This window comes from Pogona vitticeps, chromosome 3 (genome assembly GCF_051106095.1).
Source record: "Pogona vitticeps strain Pit_001003342236 chromosome 3, PviZW2.1, whole genome shotgun sequence".
Classification (NCBI taxonomy): domain Eukaryota; kingdom Metazoa; phylum Chordata; class Lepidosauria; order Squamata; family Agamidae; genus Pogona; species Pogona vitticeps.
This window is the reverse complement of record NC_135785.1, coordinates 131837445-131863801: the sequence shown is the minus strand read 5'-3', so window position 1 is coordinate 131863801 and position 26357 is coordinate 131837445. Positions and strand designations below refer to the sequence as shown.

At 40.3% G+C, this 26357-nt stretch overlaps 1 protein-coding gene across 7 annotated transcripts in view; it reads right to left on the bottom strand.

The window, feature by feature from the left end:
* The window catches only part of TDRD3 (tudor domain containing 3), a 267090-nt gene that overhangs the window by 141503 nt on the left and 99230 nt on the right, over positions 1–26357 (bottom strand). For all 7 annotated transcript variants that reach the window (XR_013543718.1, XR_013543717.1, XR_013543713.1 and 4 more), the window contains one exon: positions 11505–11630. Coding sequence is in view for 2 of the 7 variants with exons in the window: in XM_020792506.3 (XP_020648165.2) it covers positions 11505–11630 (126 nt within the window). In the remaining 5 variants the exon portion in view is untranslated. The remainder of the gene's footprint in view (positions 1–11504; positions 11631–26357) is intronic.

Genomic DNA, 26357 nt, shown 5'->3' with positions numbered 1-26357 from the left:
CAACCGATGCAGAGTCTGCTTCGCGCCAGCTGAGCTCAGCCCAGCGCGAAGAGGACCCAGCGTTGGTTGCAAGGAGGCAGCCGATTCCTCCCTGGCCAGCTGGCTTGCTTTTCTAAAGGAGAAGCAAGCTGGCAGCCAGGGAGGGATCGGCCCCCTCCTTGCAACCGATGCAGAGTCCGCTTCGCTCCAGCTGAGCTCAGCCCAGCGCGAAGAGGACCCAGTGTTGGTTGCAAGGAGACAGCCGATTCCTCTCTGGCCAGCCCTCCCCCGTGGCCGCTCTGAAGTGCCGGCCGGCATTTTCAGGGTGGGCGCGTCAGAGCGGCTGCAGGAGAGCCCTCGCCCCCGGATGCTCCGACGCTCCCGCCCCGAAAATGCCAGCCGGCCGCCGCTTCAGAGCAGCCGCGGGAGAGACATCGCCCGCGGCTGCTCCAACGCGCCCACCGGGGGCCTATGGGGGAAAATCGTAAAGCAATTTTTGCCCATAGGAAACATCGCCATGTGATCGCTTTTGCGATCACAAAAAACCAATCACTATGCGGATTCGTTGTTAAATGGGGCACTCGTTATGCGAGGCACCACTGTACCAAGATCCAGGTCTATAGAGCCTGTGTCCTGAGTACACTCCTGTACTGCAGTGAGTCCTGGACCCTTTGTGCACGGCAGGAGAAGAAGCTGAACATGTTCCATATGCGTTTTTTTCCGACACATTTTTGGTATCACCTGGCAGGACAAAGTTCCAAATAGAGTATTCCTAGAATGAGTTGGAATTTTTAGCATAAATACATTACTGAAACAGTGATGGCTCAGTTTGTCGTGAGAATGGCCGATGGTCAGATTCCAAAACGTCTCCGGTATGGAGAATTAGTGCAGGGAAATTGCCCGAGGGGGGCCATAGCTGCAATACAGGGACATCTGCAAGCAGGATCTGAAGGCCTCAGGAATGGAACTCAACAGATGGGAAACCTTGACATCGGAGCATTCAGCCTGGAGGCAGGCGGTGCACTTGGCCTCTCCCATTTTGAAGAGACCCTTTTCCAACAGGCCGAGGCAAAGAGAGTCCCGAAACCAGCAAAATCAGGGAACTGGACAGGGGACAGATTGTAATTGTCTTCAGTGTGGAAGGGATTGTCACTTTCGAACTGGCCTTCTCAGCCACACTAGATGCTGTTCCAAATCCTCCATTCAGAGCACGTTACCATAGTCTCTCGAGACTGAAGGATACCTAATCTCTGGAGGACATGATATCCAAATACAAAAGTTTATACTTTCTGCTCCAATAGACAGAAATTGTGGTCAAGAATTGATGCATGTTTGATCTCAACAAGCGTAATGAAGAAAATGGAACAAATAGACATTTTACCCAATATATTTGCCAATCAAAATCCTATTTCGTTACAATTGGGAAGCAAAACAAGAGAATTTTGCTGGGGGCTCAATACTTTACCTTTAAAGAATGAGTAGTTTAATAAGAGAAAGACAGAAGAAATACCAGATTTTGAAAAACAGAATAGCTGCAGATGAATTACAAATGAAACAAAATTAATCAAATACAGAGCTCAAGGAGAAGATAAAGTCAATGCAATATCAGGTAAATATATTGCTTACTGAGGAAACTACAAAGAAGCTTACATTTGCAAAACAAACCTTTTTTTGAAAAAGCAAACAAACCAGATAGATGGCTAGCATATAAACTAAGAAAAGAGAAGGAGAAGACAACAATACAGACACTAAAAGATTAATCAGGGGTGGAAAAATTTAGACAAAAAGAAATAAAGATTGTAGAGGACTTCTATCGATTTTCTATAATAAAAAGGAAGTAGGTAAGTGGTCCCAGAAAGAATATATATTGAAATATAATAAAATGAAACTGACCAAATATCAAATGGATTCTTTGAACGATCCTATTACATTCAAATAAATTGCAGAAGCTATTAAAGAGCAAAAAAAGAAAAAAGGGAAATCGCCAGGTCCAGATGGTCTTCCAGTGGAATATTATAAAGAATTGGAAGATGTATTGCTTAAACCACTGGTTCTTAACCTTTGTTACTCAGGTGTTTTTGAACTGCAACTCCCAGAAGCCTTCACCATCAGCTCTGCTGGCTGGGGTTTCTGGGAGTTGCAGTTCAAAAAGACCTGAGTAACAAAGGTTAAGAACCACTGGCTTAAACCATAGAAGAAACTCCTGGAATTTATCAAAGAAAATGGAGAAATACCATCAATGTAGTATGAAGCGACAATCTCTCTAATACTTAAGGAAAACACAGATGTCAAAGACCGATTTCATTGTTAAATGTAGACGGTAAAATTTATGCAACTGTCTTGGCAACTAAAATGAAAAGAATCTTAATACAGACAATACACCAAGATCAATCAGGTTTCCCCCCAAAGAGACAGATGAAGAACAATATGAGGATAATTCTAAACACTTTGGAATACAGCGCTGCCTCGCATAGCAAGGTTAATTGGTTCTAAAAAAAACATCGCTTATGGGAAAACATCGCTAAGTGAAACGCGTTTTCCCATAGAGATGCATTGAAAACCGGATAATCCGTTCTAATAGGAACAGATTATCCCGTTTTCTCCCCCACCATCGGGCGCAGTGCTTTGGGAGAAGCTTGGGGGGGGGAGACGGGATCAGCTCCTGCCTTCTCCCCCACCACCCGGCTTCTCCCAAAGGGCTGTCCCGATGGTGCTTGCAGCAGCGGAGGAGGTGCCCGGTGGAGGAGAAGGCAGGAGTCGATCTGGCCTTTCTCCTCCACCGGGCACCTCCTCCACTGCTGAAAGCACAGTCGGGGCAGCCCTTTGGGAGCAGCCGGGCTGCTCCGAAGAAAGGCAGAAGCTGATCCGATCTCCCCCCCCCACCGGGTGGCTTCTCCCGCTGCGCCCGATGGTGGTGGGGGAGATTGGCCATGGCTGGGAGTTGCCGCTGTCGGCAAACACGGGTCCAAGAACTCATGTGTAAGCTTGGACAGAGAGCAATCAGGAGTTTGCACATGCTAAAATGGGCTGAATGAGTCCAAATTCAGCTAGCCTTGATACAACACTCCTTCTCGCAGATCTGCCCACATAAGAACACCCTGGTACTCTCAGATATTATTGTGAAAAGGTCAAGTGGGCTTTGTAGTCCTTAGACTTAACTTGCACCACTGACAGGACTCTAAGTAAGCTAGGCCGAGGCAGCACTCTCAGATGACCCTATGACAAGTGTACTGTTCAGGAAACCAAATGAGTTTTATAATCTTTATTTTATTAAAGAAAAAGCATGTTACTAGGTATCAAAGCCAAATTAAACCAAAACAAATAAACTAGCATTGTGCTGTTTAGTTACACAGATGTAGTGAGGCAAAGAAAACATGAAAAATATAAAAGAGTTCAAAAACCTTACAAAAACACAAAAAGCCATTAAAAAGAATAAAAACAGTTCCACTCCAGTAATCCATTAGTAAAAACAAAATAATCCAAATAGGTTATAAAAAGGCTATAGTCCTCAGTGATACTATAGAATAAAAATCCCTAAACAAAAGTAAAAATCCATTATATGTCCCATAGTCCTTAGAAAAGAAAAATCCAGTAAATATACCATAGTCCTTACAAAATTACAAGAGCATAGTCCATATGGAGTATTCCAAGAAAAGAAGTCCATAAAGAATATTCCATAGAACAGTCCATAGAAAATAGTCCATGCACAGTCCTTAGGAAAAATCCCATAAGTCCAAAAGTAATCCAGCAAAGCATAGGAACCAGTCCATGTAGGTAGGACACCAGTCCGTCTCGAAAGACATTAGGGTGAGTCCCAAATGGCTGAAGAGTAGGTCACGAATGACTGAAAGGTCGGTCTTGGAAAGACAACGTCCATAGAGAAAAAGTTCCTTTTTCAAGAGTAACTGGCAAGGGCTTAATGCACCTTCCCACGATGTCATCCAATCAGAGTTCGTTACTAGGCAAACAGTCCTGTTACATCACCGACTTCCTTCCCATACGCACCAGATGTTATTTGGGTTTTCTGTGGTTTATCAAAGAGTCACAACAATTCCCATCTATCTAATCACACCGAGTCCTTTCTCAGGCTTTCAGAATAACATTCTCTCGCTCGCCTAGAAAACAACTTGTCAGCATAGCAAAGATACTTTATACAAAGAAACAAGATGGAACCTCTCTGGCTCATTTCTTAATTACAAAACCCATATGCCTTAAAAGATTTTAACTCAAAAACCCATCTCATCACAGCCGCTGCGGGTCGGATCCGGGCATCCGGATCCCCCAATCTCCCCCCGCGGCTTGGCTCTGACCCGCGGTGGTTACCTCAGCCATGGCCGGACTCCCTAGAGTCTGGCCATGGCTGGGGTAGCCGCCGCGGCTCGGATCCAAGTCGCGGGGGGAGGGTGGGGGGTCCGGATGCCTTTCAGGCATCCCGGGCTTAGATACCACCCGCCGCCGGTTACCCATGGCTTTCTTCACTATTATTTATTCTCACCCTAGAAATATTAACTGATCAAATCAGATATAAAAAGGAAATAAAAGGGTTAAAAATAAGGGGGCAAGTTTTCAGGCTGCAAGCTTTTGCAGATGACCTAGTTATTATATTGGAAGATCCAGTGGATTCAATTGATGATTTGATGGAGACGCTGACGAATGTTGGTGACATGGCAGGAATGAAAATAAATCAAAAGAAAACAAAAATACTTTTTAAAAATATGAGAGATCAAGGATGATTGAAAATAATAGAAAGGGCTTTCAAGAAGAGAAGAGAGTCAGATACTTAGGAATTCAAATCACAAAGAAAATAAGTACACTATTCAAAGATAATTATATGTAATTTATTAAAGAGATACAGACAAGCTTGGAGAGATGAGATAAACTACAGCTGTGGTTGATGGCAACTATCAAAATGAATATTCTACCCAAAATTTTATTTTTATTCCAGACAATTCCAGAGATATTAAAAGTCTTCCAAGAACTTAATAAGATAATCACGAGATTCATCTGGCAAGGTAAAAAACCAAGAATCAAAATCAAAGCAATGCAAGATACCAAACAAAGAGCAGGTTTGGGTCTTCTGGACTGGATGTTATATCATAGAGCCTATGTATTAGTTTGGATAAAGGCATGGATAACCCTAGATAATGATAGGCTACTTAATTTAGAAGGACATGATCTGGAGTTAGGATGGCATGCTTTTTTGTGGTATAAAAATACAAAGAAAATAAAAGTTTCAATACTCACATGATAAGAAGAGCACTACTATGGACTTGGAAATAAGATTGTACAGGAGATATACCAAAATATACCAACTTGGGTATCACCTATAGAGGCCTTTACACAACCCAATCTTAAGATGGAAAAGAAATTTTTAAGATACCAAGTTTTATTTTTAAAGGATTGCGATTTAAGGTTCAAAGAATAGTTAGAGGTGCAAAATATATATTTCGACTGGTCGCCTAGAGCAGCGGTCCCCAACCTTTTTTGGACTGTGGGGGTACAGGCTCCATGCACAAGTGCGACATGCCCACCCGCAAGCCCGACATGCCCCTGTGCGAGCACGCAGGGGGCGGAAATCTGTGTCCACAGCCCTGTTCAAGGAAGCCCATGGACTCGCACCGGGCTGCGGACCGGGGTTGGGGACCCCTGGCCTAGAGCACAGATGGAATCCTGGTATACAAAAGATAAAATAGAGGGCTTCTATACAGAACTAACAGTATTTGATAAACCTTTGTTGGGCTCAAATGAGAAAGTAATTAAGATGTATAATTATTTGCTTGAAACTAAAATGCAAGATGAGATTGTAAAAGAATGTATGATCAAGTGGGCACAAAATATAGGCAGTGATCATTGTTTGCAAATATGAAAAAATAATATAACGCTCAAAAATGGGTAAATTTTAAGGAGAACATATATATTTTATAGGAGGTATATGACTAAAAAATTATCAAAGATTTATACAGAAATGTCAAATGTCTGTTGGAGTGTAAAGCACAAGAGGGAGGTTTTTACCACATGTGGTGGACTTGTACAGAGGCGAAGCAGTACTGGATAGTAGTGCATACTTTGTTACAAAAAATGTTGCTTTTTAATATTCCATTCCAACAATATTTTATGACAGTATATTGTATGTTCTCCTTCTCCCCTTTTATCCCTTTACCCCTTTTACTCTTTACCCTATCCCTAGTTTGAAATAAAACGGTTAATAATAGTAATAAAAACAGACCAATATGGCTATCTTTTTGGAAAACTTCTAATTCTTCAGCAAGTCCAAAACCAAATCCTTCAAAAGGAAACAGAACCAATTATTTCAAGCATAATCAGATCAAATAAAATGCCTTTATTATCTTGTATAATATTTTACTTAATGATATATTAAACCATCAACATTTTTATTTATTTGTTTTGCATTTACCAGATGATCAAATTCCATTCTAAATAGAAAGGCCAATATATAATACTAGGGAAGTGAAAAAGCACTGTAAGCACAGGTGGACTTAACCAGATAGACAAAAGAGAGAAGGCATCCTTGTTAATGCTCCTGATTTTTATATCAGCTCATGGGAGAATAGTGGAACTGCCAACTAAATAGTGTTGTATCATACAGTCTGGAACTATAGAGAATCTTCTAAACAAGGCAGTAGCACCAATCATGCAAGAGTGCCGTGCCCCAATACGATCATGGTCATAGAGAACATTTTTCAAAAAAATTCAGATTATTATCTTGCAACTGCCACATTGTCCATGATGTTGCAATACTGCAATCTAGAATAAAGTTTTCATATCAAGAAAGCACCACAGAATGAGAACCCTCCACACTTTCAATGCTACACTTTAGCAAACCAATGGAATGTTTTTGAGTGTTATCCAGAATTACTGAAGGAGAAATTCAACAATAACAAAAACCTCATGCTTATATTAGTCCCCAAATATCTGATACTGTTTCATGTCAAGCTCACCTCTCCCTAAAGAGAGCATGAGGTTGGACAGGGAGACACTGTGGGCACAAAACTACCAGCTGTATCACTGAAATTGGTCCTCTTAGGCTTCAAAAGTGCATAGCATATGCCCCATGGACAAGCCTGACCTTAAAAGAAAACTTTGCTCATTCTTAAACCACTTGAGCATGGGTTTTGTGCTTCCTCAGAACACACAACAGCTCTGCAAGGTAGGACCACTTGTGGTTGCAAGTTAGTGACCTTCCAATCTACTGGATCTAGGCGTAACCCTGCTGTTCAAGAGACTAGCCCTCAATTAAGCTTATATTTGTTTTATTAAGAAAATAAAGATTCATACAAAACAGTTGTTTGCAAAAGCATTAGCATAAACGTGTCCAAAGATTACAATGGCTAAATAAAGCTCCTATTTCTTATTAAAAAAGAAACATTAAAAACTAAGGTAAGTAATTATTGTAACTTGCAAGGTGGGCTATTCCCCCTCCTTCTTGTTGTTTTAAAAAGACAAACCGTTTTTCCTTGCTACATCCTGTAAGCTACAAATACATCCCATCATCCATCTTTTTTATGTCTAGGACTTCCTACTTTTGACACACAAAAGCGGTAAACCAATTAACTTCAAAGAGGCTTAACACAACTCTCCACCCAGAATTTTCATGAAGTCCACAGGTGCGTTATCTTGCTCCCAATTAGCCGATATGGGTGTTTGGTCTTCTCAGGTCTCTCTGTGTGTCCTTGTGCTTATCGCAGTTCCCTCTGTACCAGGCAGGCAGGAATTCTGAAAAACAGTCTCACAGCCTAACACATACCAATGCTTTAAAATCATGTAACAGTCTCCATTTTCTTTGACTACATTCCCACTATCCTTCAAAGCATCACAGTTCACAAATACCAAGGCAATCACATTTAAATTCTGTATTGAAACCATAGTTAGTTATGTAGTAAACCTACCGTGTTTTCCCCAAAATAAGACACGGTCTTATATTAACTTTTGCTCCAAAAATGCATTAGGGCTTATTTTCAAGGGATATTTTATTTTTTCCATGCACAACAATCTATATTTATTCAAATACAGTCATGTCATCTTCTTCTGGTTGCTGCACAATGGTGGAGGATGGGGTTTCACTTAACTCGGGCTTATCTGGGGTGTAGGGCTTATATTAGGAGCATCCTAAAAATCATACAGGGATTATTTTCAGCTTAGGTCTTATTTTCAGGAAAAGAGGGTATTATATATAAAATGAAATGATGCATAGCATATCACAATCCATAACTTTCAGTCTATTCCTAACTGGAGGACAAAGATGCTCCACTGGAATTTTTGTGTAAGTCAAATGCATGACATGACCTTGCACTAAGCCAGTGCACATGCACTCTCCCCAAAAGTAGAGACATTTTATTTGGCAGCTAGGAACAAAATTAAAAGTTACAAAAAGTGTGCAACAGCTAAGCAAAAGGAATTCATCCATATAATCCTGAAGTGCCAATAATTGGTCTATAAAATACACAACTCCACTCAATCATCCAATTATTCAGAAAAATCAGCCTCCATATATCAAAGATTTTCTATACTACCACCAGACTATCAGAATGGATTTTTGAAATGAGAGTGCAAACTTAGGCAGGCAATTACTGTCACCATGAACATTAAACCTTCAGCATAACATAAAGGAAATAATGTGGCCATCCCCCTGACTTTAGACATTTTTCTACTAAGTGTACATATTCAATTTTACTATTTGACAAAAGCTCTACAAGAAACTGAAGATTGATATCACTCATAACTCAACTATGGACACAGTGAAACTAAACTACAATTTGATATAGGAGATGCTACACACTTAACAAAAATAAAAGCCTCTAGTTTCATGAAACTAGTTTAAATTTACCGACATTAAAATAAAGTCACATTTGTTATAATCAAATATCAGAATCCCAAGGACATTAGGAATAAAAATGTTGTATTCTGGACTTTTCTGAAGTGTCATGCAAAGTTCTCTTTGGTTTATGACTGTAACTTTCAAAGAATTAGATCCTTTACCAATTGACTTCCAACCACTCTAAAGGTCAGTAGGAAAAGAGAAATTGTCGCTCTATCAAATCTCACCTAAAAATAATGTTTTAAGTTTTACTACAAATTTCAAACAAAGAAAACTGGTATTAACATTTATTGATGCAAATTAGCTTGTTATATCTATGTAGGGTTAAATATCAACAGAAAAGCTTCTTTCACAGACACAAAGCAGATTCCCCGACAAAGTCCATGTGAGTTTCTCTCTTTCTTGTCATTTAAACAAAACACATGCTGCTTATCTCTTTCTGGGTGTAATTCTTTGCTCAAAATCTATTAACGGATTCATAATATTCAGAATATAATGGCAAAATGCAAGCTACATCACCAAAATATAAGGCACAAAAATAGCAAGTGTAATGTTTTGCCAGCAAAAATTTGGTGACAGAATGGATAACATGCGGGCAGCATGAGGATGGGAGTTGGGGAGATCACACCTGTGTGAAGAATGTACATTCTTCTGACCAGAGCCATGCCTCTCATGGTGGTACTGTATACAGTGGTATCTCGCATAACGAGCGCACAAATCCACATAGCGATGCAGATTTTGCGATCGCAAAAGCGATCGCATTGCAATGTTTTAAATAGGGAAAACACTGCATTGCGATGATCGGTAAGCGTTTTGCTTACCGATCTTCGCATTGTGATGTTTTAAAAGAGCTGATCGGCGGTTCCAAAATGGCCACTGGAAGAAAAAAATGGCCACCCGCAGTGTTTTCGCGCGGTTTCCTCACTTACCGAGGCGGCGAAAATGGCGGCCGTATGGAGGATTTCCACTTAGCGGTGAGTTTATCCCCCACAGGAACACATTGAAGGGGTTTCAATGCGTTCCTATGGGGTTTTTTTGCCCCGTATAGCGATGTTTCCGGATAGCGACGATTTATCCAGAATGGATTATCGTCGCTATGTGGGGCACCACTGTCCTTTTACACCAGTAACAGGCTGAGGTGGGAATTTTCCTGCCTGCCGATTTCAATGAGAAGTGGATGCAGCCATTTTCACATTAGTGATAGCTCCACCCATGTATCCACACCAAAAGTACAGCATACAGTGCATCGTAACTAGTATATAAATCTCACAAAAGGAAACAGTAATTGAAATTCTAGACACAAAGAATGAGTTCATGTCTCATACCTCTTGTCTCATACTCAGAGCCCATGAGGAGGAACTACAGTGATAGGAAATACAGAGAAATAACTTCACTGGTCACAGTCTGTTTTGAGTTCAATATGGAACTCGAACATACTGTGAATATTTCTGCACTCTGTCTCAAAGTCCCTGTCAGGTCCCTGAGTCTCCTCCAACTGGGGATCCTGGACAAATCACAACAAAGGAAGGAGACAACATTTCCTGAAAAACAGATCTGCTATGATTATTTGCCTAGTCTCCACTCCCCACTTAGCTATATGCAAAACTCTGTTACCACTACAATACTGCTCCCTTTTCCATATGGCCATATGAAGTAAAACTAAGCAGATGCTTATGAGTGCATCCTGTTGTTGTCACTACCGTTACCTAGACAGTATTACTGCATACTTGATACTGCCTGGAGAAAGAAACCATCACCAAAGTGATCATGATGGGCCCTTATCTCAATGGAGGTTACAGGAAGCATCTGCTGAACCAGGTGGGGGAGCTCATTGGTTGAAGGCCAGGGTAGACCAGAAGGCCATAAGAATGCAACAATGAAAAACTGAAAAAGTGCCATTCTACATCTATACATCAACGGCTGTTCTACTGGCCAGAATATTCTTCTAAGACATAGGTGGGTTTATGAGCCCATTCTGCTGCTATAAGCAGTTAAATCGGCCCACCTAGGCCCATCATCAGCAGACTTACTGTGAGGGAGGAGGAAGACCTCTTAAAAAATAGTGGTTCGAACGCTGGCAGCCAGGTGTAAAATTCTTTCTCTTCACAATGGGGTATTCTACTTCCTTCCATATTCTACTTCCTTGCTTAAGTTGCTACTTCAGTGTATGTCTTCCCTCTCCCCATCTCTTTTTCTTCTTTTTAGTGCCAGGCCATGAGAAATCACACATTTAACACAGTGACACAAACACACTGAATTTCCTTATGGCAAAAGAGTGGTCCTTGCTAATTTTTACACAGAATGACAACAAATCACTGGGAACCTCCATTGCTAAACAAGATTTTCATGAAATCAAGCCTCTTTTACTTCAGCCAAACTTAAAATTTATTTTAATTTTTGCAAACCATTAAAACCATTTCTTTTTGCAGACCCTTTCCTTGGTCCTTCCCTAGAAAAGACATCAATTTCAAGAACCCTGTCAAGGCTGGACCAATGGATTCATCATGTCTCTTCCATGAAAGACAGCAGTGGGAGGTGAAAGATTATTAGTTTTTATTTTTCTATTTTTAAACTTTCAAAATTAGATAAGAAAAGAAATAACAATTTAAAAAATGCATACCTAAAAAAGAGAAAATTATGCTCCTATAAAACAAACAAATGAAAAAAAATCTCTCTCCTTTCTACATACCTTCTATTGCAAGAGTACCCATTTTAGATTCCAGGAAATCAAACAATGTGCTTGGAGCAGATGGTCGAGCATTTCCCAATTCTTCCTCAACTTCAGGTCGTATTCGGCCTCTACCTTTTCCTTTTCCTAGAGATGAGCCAAACAAACCATTTAGCATCAGCAAATACATTAAGCTTATATGTAGATTAGCTTGCTATAATGAGTTAGACATACTATCCTCCCTTAGGATGCTGTTTAATGTTAACATGAACATAATATAAATTAATAGACATAACATAAATTAATAGGCATGTGTCATTCTAACTTATGGAGACTCTTTGCAGAGTATTTCAGGTACACACTACTCAGAAGTGGTTTACCATTCATAAAAACCTTTTTTTGAAAACTAATAACACAAAACATTAAAACAACCATACAAAAAGTGCCTCCCACATCATTGGAACCACTAGAGATATTATCAATTTCTCCTCCCTATATGAGTCCCATTCCCCTTCCAAGATTGTAATGACTTTTGTGAAGATGCACATCCCTTCCATTTTATTAATACATAATAAATTCTCCCAAATACCTATAGAACTAGTTTTTAATTAATCCCTTCAACATGAATGTTAATATGTCATTGATAGCTATATTCCATACTTCCTTGTACATTTAATTGAAAATCGTACTTTATTTTCCAGTTCCTAGCAACCATTAATCTTGCCACTATTATTAAATCTGAAATTAGTTTTTTAATTGACCAGCTACATTATTCCTTATAAAATGTTAATAAAAGTGCTACTTTAGGGCGTTTCTAAATTTTGATCAAAAAATTCTTTCATTTCCTTAAAAACCAACTGCCAAACTTTCAATATGTTCTCACATTTCCACCACATATAAAAATAGTCACCAATGTTCTGGCATCCCTTCCAACAGAACTTAGAATAATTCACATTTATTTGATTTTACTGGAGTAATACACCATCTTCAAACTAATACATAAAAATCTTCCTTTATCGTTATAGACATAGATTTCAATACTCTACATCTCATATTTTCTTATAGCTCCCAGTATTTTTTTCATCTCTCAAATCATATTTATATAATGATTCAAGAAACTCTTATTGATCCGCTACTTCCAATATGTATACATTTTGCTTATGACACCTTTTATTTTCATCTACCCTTTTTTTGTAATGCCATCTCTTCAAATCTCATTAGTTCCCAACATTCAACATTTTTTCTTACCCAAATATTTTGTCCACTCCTCTAATTATATAAGATTAAAGCAAGATAACTCTCTCCGTTACTAATACTTATTTTATTTCCTCTTTATTCTCCCCTTTTTCCAACCACTTATCTTAGTAACTGATTTTCCCTTAATAAATTTCCCCCAGTTCTCCTCAAATTTATTGGAATTTTCTGCAATTATATCACCAGGCATAATGGAGAAATATACATGTAACAAATTAACAATGTATTTTTAAGAAAGGGGTTTTCAATTTTTCTTACCATTATGTTGCATAAAAATATTCTCAGGACTTATATAGAATTCTTGTGATTGAATATTCAACCATATTAAGTTATTCACTGTATATCTTAATTGATTGGCAACATAATATAACTTTAAATTAGGAGGGTCCCGATCCTCCTACTTGTTGAATTTTATACCATCTTTTCTTATTAACCCTCATCTGTCAGATCAGCTTTGATTTGGATTTCTGCACTGAACAGTAGGCTGGACTCGATGATCTTACAGGTCTCTTCCAATTGAATTATTCTCTGATTTTATTTTCACTACAAAATGTATTGATTGTATTTTGTCAGTTTTTAGCTCCTTTTCAGTTATCTTTATTAATAACATCATAAATTTAAAAAATCATTCTGGGTAAAATCTTCATTTTACTCACCACTATTCAACCGAACCATGAAAATAGAGAGGTTATTCATCTGTAACCATTGTTCTTCTACTGGTACTCTGTGAATCTACACAAATGGGTTAAATTGTGCCTGTGCAGGACTCTTGAATATTCTAGAGTTCCAAATATCTGCTGTTGTAAGGGCTCTGAAAAATTAAATGCCAAAACAAAATGTTGTGACGGACAGCGGGGAGATAGGGCGGGACGTGTGGATTCACAGAGTACCACTAGAAGAACAACGGTTACAGATAAGTAACCTCTCTTTCTTCTTTGTGGTCTCTGTGAATGCGCACAAATGGGTGAGTAGCAAGCTCACTTACCGGAAGGAGGACCATCACGGCAGAATCGAAGTCAGCACAGCCATTCCGAAACTTGCTTCTTTCTTTGCTCTGACGTCCAGTCTGTAATGCATTGCAAAGGTCAGTGATGTAGACCAAGTCATTGATTTACAGATGTCAGAAAGTTCAGTGCCACGCAGCCATGCGGTGGAAGCAGCCATGGCTCTGGTGGAATGTGCCTTTATCACCTTTGGTGGAGTATTGCCAACCAGGTCATAGATTAAAGCGATGGCAGAGACCAACTATCTGGAGATGGTTTGGGAAGAAGCTGGATAGCCTTTCCGAGGATTGTGAAAGCAAACAAATAGTCTTGGAGATTTATGGAAGTCTTTAGATCTTGATACATAGAAGGCTACAGCCCAACAGACATCTTGACAAACATCAAGAGAATGGAGCATGCGCTCAACATTTGATGAAGGGTTAGTAAACAACATTGGGCAAATTAATGGTTGATTAACCTGAAACTCTGAAATCACTTTAGGAAGGAACGAAACATCAGGACAGAGAATTTGGCGTTCACCCTTCTGGCACCTGCATGTTTTGCCCTCACAAAGGCTCACGTCATGTTTTCCTCTCGCTGCCACCAGTGGATTACCTTAATCCACAATATAAATGATGTTTGTCAGAACAATTGTCTTGTGAATACAAACAGAACCTATTTATTGAAGTGAAGCAGACTTAATAATAATTAATAATTCTTCAGATAAACATTGTACACAAGCAAATCATTAATAGTTCTCTCAGTACATACTTTTCTCTTGCAATATCATTACCAGCTTACGTATTTTCTTAACCAGCATTATCACTCAGTATCTGTTCCCTCTCTCTCTGACTCGTCGTTTAGTCGTGTCCGACTCTTCGTGACCCATGGACCAGAGCACGCCAGGCCCTCCTATCTTCCACTGCCTCCCGGAGTTGGGTCAAATTCATGTTGGTTACTTTGCAGACACTGTCCAGCTATCTCATCCTCGGTTGTCCCCTTCTCCTCTTGCCATCACACTTTCCTAACATCAAGGTTTTTTCCAAGGAGTCTTCTCATGAGATGGCCAAAGTACTGGAGCCTCAGCTTCAGGATCTGTCCTTCCAGTGAGCACTCAGGGTTGATTTCCTTTAGAACTGATAGGTTTGTTCTCCTTGCAGTCCAGGGGATTCTCAAGAGCCTCCTCCAGCACCACAAGTCAAAGGCATCAATTCTTCAGCGGTCTGTTTTCTTTATGGTCCAGCTCTCACTTCCATACATCACGACAGGAAAAACCATAGCTTTGACTATTTGGACTTTTGTTGGCAATGTGATGTCTCTGCTTTTTAAGATGCTGTCAAGATTTGTCATCGCTTTCCTCCCAAGAAGCAGGCGTCTTTTAATTTCGTGGCTGCTGTCTCCATCTGCAGTGATCATGGAGCCCAGGAAAATAAAATCTGCCATATCTTCCCCTTCTATTTCCCAGGAGGTGATGGGACCAGTGGCCATGATCTTAGTTTTTTTGATGTTGAGTTTCAGATCCCTTTTTTGCACTCTCCTCTTTCACCCTCATTACAAGGTTCTTTAATTCCTCCTCACTTTCTGCCATCAGAGTGGTATCATCTGCATATCGGAGGTTGTTGATATTTCTTCCGGCAATCTTAATTCCATTTTGGGATTCCTCCAGTCCCGCCTTCCGCATGATGTATTCTGCCTCTCTCTGACTAACCAGACCTTATTTCTATCTGGATCTCATCCCAATCTCTATCTGATGCCTTCTCCCGCCAAACCTTCATATAGCTGCTGACTCTGTCTCTCCAGCCCTCTCATAGGCTCATGCAAATGAGCTCATGACTATGAATGGCATGATGTGGGGCGATTGTCACAGAGAACTTTCTCTGAGTAGAACTGGATATAAGGCTCATCAGCCCATAGTACAGCTAGTTCACTTGCCCTTCGTGCAGACATGATCGCCACCAAAAACAAAGTTTTTAAAGATAACTATTTAAAAGATGAAGTAGCCATTGGCTCAAATGGAGAACATATGAGAACTTTCAGGACAATCTGAAGGGACCATTGAGGATTTGGAGGTTGAAAAGGAGGACAAATATTCTGCAGACCTCTAAGGAACTTCTTAACAGTAGGGTGAGAAAGCAAACAAGAAGCTTCTGAACCCACCGGTTGATAAAATACAATGGCCAAACCCAAATCAAACAAATGGCATAAGAACGTAAGGAGAGTCCTCAAAGAAACAGGAACCATAATAAAACCTATGAGTTCAGCAAATTTGGAAAAGGCAGACCATTTATGGGAATATAACAATTTGCTTGATGGTTTTCTGGCCTTGTCAAGTATTTCTTTTATGCTGGGAGAACATACCGTGAGATGGAGAGACTTGACATCGGGGTCACAGACGTTGCCTCCGTCCCAAGTCAAGAGACTTGGTTTGGGAGGCAATCTCAGGTACTCGGCTGTGATGAATTTGAGGGTGAACCACGGTTGCGGAGGCCAACATGGTGCCACTAGGATGGCAGCCACTCTCAACTGTTGAATTTTGATTATTGTCTGTTGAATCAGAGGAATTAGTGGGTAAAGGTAAAGAAGTACAACATCCCACTGTATCATAAATGTGTCTCCCAAATATCTCTGTCCCTTGCCCACTCGGGAACAAAGTTTGCACTTCGCGTTGTGTTGTGTGGCGAAGATGTCAATGGTTGGTGTGCCCCATCTGTTGCAGATGCGAATGAAAGCTAAATCATCAAGGACCCGTTCATGTGTCTGGGTACTCAGACGGCTCAGGTGATCTGCTACGTAGTTGCCCTGTCGCCACATGGATGGCAATTGGGAATATGTGATGGTTGTAACACCATTCCCATAGGTGGATTGGCAGGTACAGAAGGGACAAGGAATGAGTGCCTCCCTGCTTGCTTCTGTAGTACAAAGCGGTCATCTTGTCCGTGACTACTTGTACTCCTTGGCCGGCCTGTAGTGGACAAAAGCGTCGAAAGGCCTTGAAGACTGCTAACATTTCCAGATGATTGATATGTAGCAGTCTCTCCGAGCTGGTCCATTTGGCATGAATCTTGTGAATGCCACAGTGTGTGCCCATCCTGTCATTCTGGTATTGGTTGTAACTTGCACAGTCAATTGGAGGGGTTTGGACGGTCGACCAATCATCAGGTGAGGCAGGAAAGTCCACCACATCAGTTGACTTGCCAACTCTGGGGTGACTTGAAGGCGCTTGGCAGCGTTGTCCAGCAAGGGATCAAACTGGGAGAGGTACCATGTCTGTAATGAGTGCATCTTCAGTCGTACATGTGGAAGCGCCGTGGTGGTAGAAGCCATCAGCCCCAGGAGGTGTTGAGTGTGATTTGCTGTCAATGTGATGGCTGGTCAAAGGGGATGGATAGCATGATTCAATCTGTGGAGCCTTTTGAGGAGAAGGAAGATTGTGGGTCTGTTGGAGTTCAGGACTACGCCAATGTAGCCCATGGTCTGAGATGGTGTAAGATGAGATTTTGTTACACTGACTTGAAGTCCAAGATCTGCCAGTGTTTGCAGCGTGAAAACTGTATCCTTCTGTGCTTTGGTACATGAGCCAGCGATGATCAACCAGTCGTCAATATATGGGAAAACCATGATGTTGTTGAGACGAAGGTAGGCTGCTACTGGAGCTAGGCATTTCATGAAAATCCTTACGGCAATGGGAAGGCCAAATGGGAGGGCGCAGAATTGGTAAATTGATTCCATGAACATAAATCTAAGATACTTGTGGTGACATTCGTGGATGGCAATATGGAAGTAAGTGTCCTGCAAGTCTATCATGACAAAACAGTCATCTGGAGCAAGGAGAGGCATGATGGACTCCATTATGACCATATGGAGCCTCGTGGCGCAGTGGTTAAAACGCTGTACTGCAGCTAAAACTGTGCTCACGACCTGGGGTTCAAATCCCAGGTAGCCGGCTCAAGGTTGACTCAGCCTTCCATCCTTCCGAGGTCGGTAAAATGAGTACCCAGCTTGCTGGGGGGGCAATGTGTAGCCTTTATAATTAAAATTGTAAACCGCCCGGAGAGTGCTTGTAGCGCTATGGGGCGGTATATAAGTCCAATAAATAAATAAATAATAAATATGGAATCTTCGGTTACACAGGTATTGAGGCACCTGAGGTCTAAGATAGGCTGTAGACCTCCACCCTTCTTTGGGACTGTGAAATATCAGGAGTAGAAGCCATCCAGTGCTTTCTGAGAAGAAACACATTGAATGGCATGCTTCTGAAGAAGGACAGAGACTTCTTCCTCTAAAGCAGGTGAGTAATAAGTGGTCTGGAGATGACCGAGAGGAGGAAGATCTAAGAACTGCAGCAGGTTGTTCCACTTGTTCAAAAATGGGGCTAGCCAGGGAAGAAAAGATTGACTGGAAGGATGAATCAGTAGATTGGGAAGACAAATTAGTAGATGAGAGTCAAAGATATTGTTTGCCCTTGGCAGGGTGATGGAAATTTTGACAACGCTGATTAGATGGCCTGAAAGACATGGTGGCAGACTGTGGGGGGAATTTTGACCTTTCCTGAGGAGGTTTATATGGACAGTAGGTTTGCTGGTATGATTGTTGATATGAGTGATGGGTGAATCGTCTGCGCCATTGCTGTTGTTGGAATTTAGGCTGTTGAAGGTAATATGACCTGGCAGTTTTTCTGATTTTTTGCTGATTTTCCATCACCTCATCTGTTTTTTCATTAAATAGTCCAACCCCATCAAAGGGGAGTTCCTCAATTCTCGGTTTAGCATAGTCATTTATTCAAGATGTCCATAACCATGCATGCCTTCTCATGGTGGTGGCCAATGGCATGGCCTTGGAAGCAGCATTGGCAGTATGACGCAAAGCCAAGCATTACTGTTTGGCTAGCGTTATCACTTCTAGGTGCGTATTCAAGGCGCAGGTGCATATTCAAGGCTCCTCAGGCACAGCTTGGAGGATTGGAAGGATTTTATTCAATAGGTGCCTCTGATAAATGCCCATTGCCGCTTGGTAATTGAAGACACACATGATGAATGTGGTCAATGTTGTGTTTTGGATGTAAGGGTTATGCCTTTTCAGCAAAGGTTCCAGCAGAAAGAAGCACAACAAGCAAAGCAAGTCTTCTTCAGAGGCACTTTACTTTAGACAAAATATAGAAAATAGCAGCAGACGTGCACTCCTACACACCCATTCTAACCCACACCAACTGTGCTGGCGTTTTTCCTTATATACAGGACCGAGACGCCTATTTACATAATCTCTGATGAGCTGCAGCTGTAGTGAGCTACAGCTGCCTTCCAAGAATGGCTTCCAGAAGCTCAGGGAACAAATGCAGGTTTGACCAGACCACAACAGCCAAGGAGTATAGGTGACATCCCAGTATGTCCAACTCGTGGCCTTCCCTGTTGGTAGGGGTGACTTTAAAGTGGCTTCCTGCTCTAGATTGGTTTGATTGCACCACTATAGAGTTTTGTGCTGGATGTTTACTGAGGAATACAGTATCACTACGAAGCGTCTTGTAGTGATCTTCTATTCTCCTTGAAATCTGCAGGGAAGGAGGTTGTGACCAAGATTCTTTAATGAGAGCTAACATAGCCGGTATAAAGACTAGGCTCAGAAGAGGTGGTCTTTCTTGTGTGATATCCTCAAACACTAGATCATGTTCAGGAGGTGGAGGCTGGTCAATATTTAATTCCAGTGATTTGGCCATCCTCATGATCAACTGCAAATAGAATGTGAAATCATCTGAGGGAGAAGGAGGATGCATACCCACAGCATCTGAGTCAGGAGTGAGAAGATTTGGTGGCAATTCCCCAGATTGGGGGTCTTGATCTGACTCAGAGACTCCCCTGATTCGACATCGACAGATGGGGTGAAGGCAAATGGTGTTGAGTCCTCAATATGGAGGTTGCAAGTTGAACGGGGACCTCCATCTCTGCCGATCTTCGAGTTGAAGAGACATGGATCACCTTAGATGGCATCAATATCGAAGAGACTTTGGCACACTTGTCAGTGTGGTGATGCTCTTCCTGCTGTTGGTGCTTGGTGGGCTTCGCATTTGTCGTTTTGGGTGGCAAGAGAGGCGAGGGAGACAGAGGATTTAGAAGATGCATATACATATCTCACCCTCTTCAGTCTGACATAATCCCTGGTTTCATATTCAGGGTTGACATCGTACTGCCAATATCAGTTTTGACCAGTCCGTGGATCCATCTCAACATACAAAGGTTCCTTATACTCAGTTACTATATGAAGTTGAGATTGATGAGGGAAGACAATCACCTCCCAATGTCGAGGTTGGTGTCTGTCAGGGAAGATGTGTTTCCGTTTTGATAGATGTTTCTTCACAGGGGACTGCAACGGCAATCCCTCCAGGTCTAACACCTGTACCACTCATGCCCATCTGACAGAAATAAGGCTGGAATGGTCTGATGCCTGGCTGGATATGATCTCAGCTCAGAATGGCCTTGTGTCAGGGACAGGCTCGGAACAGATACTGATGCCTACGCTCATAATCGAAGACCGTTTTCATCCAAAGTCGAGTCTCACGCCTCTCTGACAGGCTCCTCCAATATAGGCAATGGTAATGTTGCTCAAACCGGAGAAGGTTCAGTGTGATGAACAGCCTTAGGATGTTTCAATTTCTTCTGTTTAACCATGTCTTTTTTCTTTTTAGGGTCCTTGGTAGTGACCTTCAGGACCAACATCGAGCTCGGTGCTGAAGATTTTTTTTTGGTTTTGAAATTTTTGAAGACGCTCGAGACAATGTGGTAGTCAGAACCAGTGAGGCTGTGGGGTCAATGCAAGGAGTAGGAAGAACAGATAACAAGGTAGGCTCAATATTAGCCAAGCCGGATGGTTTCAATGACGTTTCCCACAGATGGAAGCAAAGTTGTTGCTTTTTTTTGTTGGCTTGGTAAAGTTTTTACAATGTTGACACGACCCACGTTGATGTTTTTCCCCCAAACAAAAAAGGCAGTGATCATGGCCGTCCATGAAAGGAATCTTATTTGCACACAATGCACACCTTTTAAAAAGGCCTGAAGAGGCCATAAAATTAGGTGGGAAAGAAAGAGAAATAAAAATGATTGAAAGAACTCATGAGAAAAGATCGATTACAGTCCAGGTCAAGCTGGTAGGTATATCAGTCCAATAAAGAGAATCAGGGAAATGTGATTTAAAAAGTCCAAATCACAATCAGAGACAAAATGATTAACGGTTCGAGATCAAAGGCAGATAATAACGAACAAAGTCCAAATTATAGATAAATTGTAGGTCAACACAGTCCGGGTGAGAAAGCCAAATAATAATCGTAATCAAAGAACAATCCGTAGTCAATACCAAAAGATTAAGAGAAAGAATAGCTCAAGCGAATCGAAGTAGTAAATTGCAACGGCGGCAAAAAGGAACTGAGGTGGACAGAGCATGCACAATACAGGGAGACATTACACTTGTCATTTTTAGCTCTAGAATGTTTCGAAGAGTTCTGCGCAGGCGCAGTTTAACCCATTCGTGTACATCACAGAGACCACGAAGGAAGAACCAATTTTCCTATAATCACCTAACTTATTTTTATTTCATGCTCCATTTTTTAAAAAATCCTTTTAATTTTTCTAAATTCAATAGAATATATTTTCAAATCCTAATATTTTTTTCTAACTAAGTAATTACCCTGTTTCCCTGAAAATAAGACCTAGCCTGAAAATAAGACCTGATTTTTCAGGATGCTCATAATATAAGCCATTCCCCCAAAATAAGTCCCAGTAAAGTGAAACCCCGCCCTCTGCCATTGTGCAGCAACCAGGAGAAGATGACATGACTGTATTTGAATAAACGTACAGTGGTGCCTCACTTAGCGAGTGCTCCATTTTGCGACAAAATCGCTTTGCAACACATTTTTTGGGATTGCAAAAGCGATTGCAAAACAATGTTCCCTATGGGGGAATTTCCCTTTGCAATGATCGGTTCCCTGCTTTGGAAACCGAGCATCGCAAAGGGACGATTTTAAAACAGCTGATCGGCAGTTTCAAAATGGCCACTGGGTAAACAAAATGGCCGCCCGCTGTTTTCTGGGACGGATTCCTCGCTCTACAGCCACCGAAAATGGCCGTGCTATGGAGGATCTTCACTGAACGGTGAGTTTTAAGCCCACAGGAACGCATTAATCAGGTTTTAATGCGTTTCTATGGGCTTTTTAATATTGCATTGTGACGTTTTCGTTCAACAGCAATTTTCGCGGAACGAATTAACGTTGCAATGCAAGGCACCACTGTATATTGTTGTACATTTAAAAAATCCCCTGAAAATAAACCCTAATGAGTTAAATTAATATAAGACCCTATATTATTTTCGGGAAAACACGGTAATCTGTTATTTATACCAATTTATCTGTAAATTGGTTCTCTCTCCACATTCTTTTAAATGTGATTTTATTCTATCCATAACACTTAAAGAGTTTTCAGTTGTTAATAAAGTATCATCTGCAAACAAACCAATCTTAACTATTTTAGTCCCTACACCACAAATTAGTTTATCTTTTCTAATGACACTTGCCAACGCTATAACTAAAATAAACAACATCAGGGAAAGGGGACGTACCAGAGCATAGAACAGTAATAGTTGCCCAAACAGTAACACAAAACCAAATTATTTATTTCAAAGTGCCAACACTGTAATTAAACCTGAATACTGAGGTTTTAGTTTATGGAAAAAGAACTCATACAGTTGTCTAAACTAATCAACACCTTTTGTCTATGCAGAGTGAAATTTGAAAGCCGTCGGATAATTTGTTTTAGATAGTTGCAAAAATTAAGAGGCTGGGAGTGATATTTCCTCAATTTCCCTTCAAGAAACTCGTTCCTTTCAGCTTCAGCAAGTTCAGCAACACTTTTGTGGTTGGTTTCAAAGTGATGTCTGACACTTGATGTGCAAGACACAACACTTTCACCACACAGAATACATAACGCTTTCCCACTGCATTTAATCATTCCAAATGACTCTGTCCAGGCCTCTTGGACAGATCTCCCACTATCTGTTTTCAGTTTTGCTTTTTTGCTGTACTCATTTCTTTTCTGATGAAGATATGGTGTCTACAAAAAACCCTACAAAATTTATATTTTAAAAAAGATGAATGAAACACCCGATACAAATCTATCCCTATGAAAAATATTATTGTCACTTTTACACATTTTGTCTGTCTGGTTTTTTATTGATTGTTCCAACTGCAGCTCTTTTACAAAAAAGACAAGTGCAAAATGCTACACTGAATTAAATGCACCCTATTTATAAAGCTTATTAAGTACACTGAAATCCTGGACTTCTTTCCTCCGAAGTAAGCCACCCTCAGAAAAGGAGATCTATACAGGAGTGCAAACTTTTTAAAAAAATTATTAATACCTTGGAATAAGGTAAGGGATACAGAGGGTAAAGGGGGATATGGGGTGAAGAAAAAGGAGGGGGACAGGAAAGACAAAATGTACTGACATCCAATCTATTTTTATATTTTATATATTATATTGTTCTGTTTTATCTATGTAAGCTGCCCTGAGTAGACATGGTCTAGAGGGGTGGGGTAAAAATCCAATAAATAAATAAATAAATAATAAATATACATGTTGCAATATCACCTTAACTTTCCGCTTTTCTATTTGATTGCCCTCCAGGTTTTAACTTACATTTACATCCTAGTTTTAATCTATGTTATTCAAGTACTATCTGGTGACTCATCGTTCAGTTGCCTTTCAACACTTCTGATAAAATATTCATTTCTACCGCTCTCTCTCTCTCTCTGTATATATACAGTGGTGCCTCGCTTAATGATGCTAATTGGTTCCCAAAAAAACCATCGCTATGGGAAAACATCGCTAAGCGAAACACCATTTCCCATTGGAATGCATTGATAACCAGATAATCCGTTCCAATGGGAACGGATTACTGTCCTTAAGCGAAAATCACCATAGGAAACATCGCTAAGCGAAACAATGTTTCCCCCATTGGAATGCATTGAAGCCTATTCAATGTATTTCAATGGTTTTGACAGGTCCATTTTCACTGTTTTTAATAGGTTTGACAGCTGTAGGTTTGACAGCTGTCAAACCTACAGTTCAATGCATTCCAATGGGGGAAATTTTTCACCATAAATTAACGAAGAGTCAGAACAAAGCCAAATTAATTCTACAAAGGTTTTACAAGGTGCACTAACGATTCCAAGCATTTAAAACAGGTTTCAAACATTTTAAGACACTTTAAAAATAGCGAAAACGGATCTGTCAAAACCATTGAAATGCATTGAATAGGCTTCAATGCATTCCAATGGGGGGGGGGGAAATTCACCAAAAATTAACAAAGAGTCAGAACAAAGCCAAATTAAGTCTGCAAAGGTTTTACAAGGTGCACTAACGACCCCAAGCATCTAAAACAGTTTTTGAACATTTTAAGACACTTTAAAAATAGCGAAAATGGAACATCACTAAGCAAAACAGGGGGACCTAAACTGTCATCGCTGTGATGAGATGGGTTTTTGAGTTAAAATCTTTTAAGGCATATGGGTTTTGTAATTAAGAAATGAGCCAGAGAGGTTCCAATCTTGTTTCTTTGTATACAGTAACTTTGCTATGCTGACAGGTTGTTTTCTAGGCGAGCAGAGAGAATGTTATTCTGGAAGCCTGAGAAAGGACTCGGTGTGATTAGATAGATGGGAATTGTTGTGGCTCTTTGATAAACCACCGTAACCCAAATAACATCTGGTGCGTATGAGAAAGAAGTCATGTGGTGCAACAGGACTGTTTGCCTAGTAACGAACTCTGATTGGATGACATCGTGGGAAGGTGCGATGAGCCCTTGCCAGTTACTCTTGAAAAAGGAACTTTTTGCCTATGGACATTGTCTTTCAAGACCATTCCTTCAGTCATTCGTGACACATGGGACTAACCTTTACTATACTGGATTATCCTTGGAATTATGGGATTTTTCCCTAAGGACTATGCATGGACTATTTTCTATGGACTGTTCTATGGAATATTCTTTATGGACTTCTTTTCTTGGAATACTCCATATGGACTATGCTCTTGTAATTTTGTAAGGACTATGGTACATTTACTGGATTTGACGTTTCTAAGGACAATGGGACTTTTACTGAATTTTTCTTTTTAGTACAGGATTCTTGTTCTACAGGATCACTGAGGACTATAGCCTTTTTATAACCTACTTGGATTATATTGTTTTTACTAATAATTTCCTGGACTGGAACTGTTTTTATTCTTTTTAATGGCTTTTTGTGTTTTTGTAAGGTTTTTGAACACTTTTCTATTTTTCATGTTTTCTTTGCCTCACTACATCTTTGTAACTAAACAGCACAATGCTAGTTTTTTTGCTTTGGTTTAATTTGGCTTTGATACTTAGTAACATGCTTATTCTTTAATAAAATAAAGATTATAAAACTCAATTGGTTTTCTGAACAGTACACTTGTCATAGGGTCATCTGAGAGTGCTGCCTCGGCCTAGCTTACTTAGAGTCCTGTTAGTGGTGCAAGTTAAGTCTAAGGACTACAAAGCCCACTTGACCTTTTCATAATAATATCTAAGAGTACAAGGGTGTTCTTATGTGGGCAGACCTGTAAGAGGGAGTGTTGTATCATGGCTAGCTGAGTTTGGACTCATTCAGCCCATTTTAGCATGTGCAAACTCCTGATTGCTCTCTGTCCAGGCTTACACGTGTTTTTGGACCCGTGTTTGCTGACAATCGCTAAGCGAGGCAAGGTCCCGAACATCGCTATGCGAAAATCGCCCATAGGAAACATCGTTAAACGGAGTGCAAAATCGCTCCAAAAACTCATCGCTAAGCGAATACATTGTTAAACGAGGCAATTGCTAAGCGAGGCACCACTGTAGTTCTTTGTCTTATCTATACTGTCTAGTATAATACTCAGTAGAAATAGCTCTGGGGTTAGTGGAACCACTGTATTAATAATTAGCATTTTCTTTGATTCTCTTTGGATTTCCACCGTTAGTTTTCTTCCATTGTCTGAGGCAAAAATTTGTTTTGGTTCCAGTTCTTTCTTTATACACATAGCCACACCTTTCTTCTTTTTACTTATGTCCGAAGCTACAAACAATTTACCTAGCCTTGAACATTCCAGGAGTTTCTGATCTGCTCTTTTCATATGGGGTTTTGAATGCAAATTACATCAAATTTCTGTTTCTGCAATTGTAGAATGGTTTTTTTCCATTTTTGAGGTGAGTTTGGGCCATTTATATTGAGTGAAAAAATCTTGATTTGTTTTCTAGTCATCTTGTTGTTCATTACTACCTTTCTGTTTTCTCCTCGTCATGCCTTTAGTACGTCTTGGTTCAGCTAGTTCCTGTTCTCCTACCCCTGTGTCTGATTCTGACTGTGATGGGTGATCTGATTTCTCTTGAAGTCTTTCTTCTGGTTTCCTCTCTTTCTTTCTTTCTCCCTGTAATTTCATATTCTTCTCATTTTTTCCATAAAAATTGGTGATGTTGTATCTGTATGTGTCAATTTGAAAAAATAAACTTTCTGGTATCAACCATCTATATGAAATTCCATTTTGTTGAAGTAACGATGCAAGGGAGGAGTATTGCTTCCTTCTCTGCCTCATTTAACAGGGAATTTGTT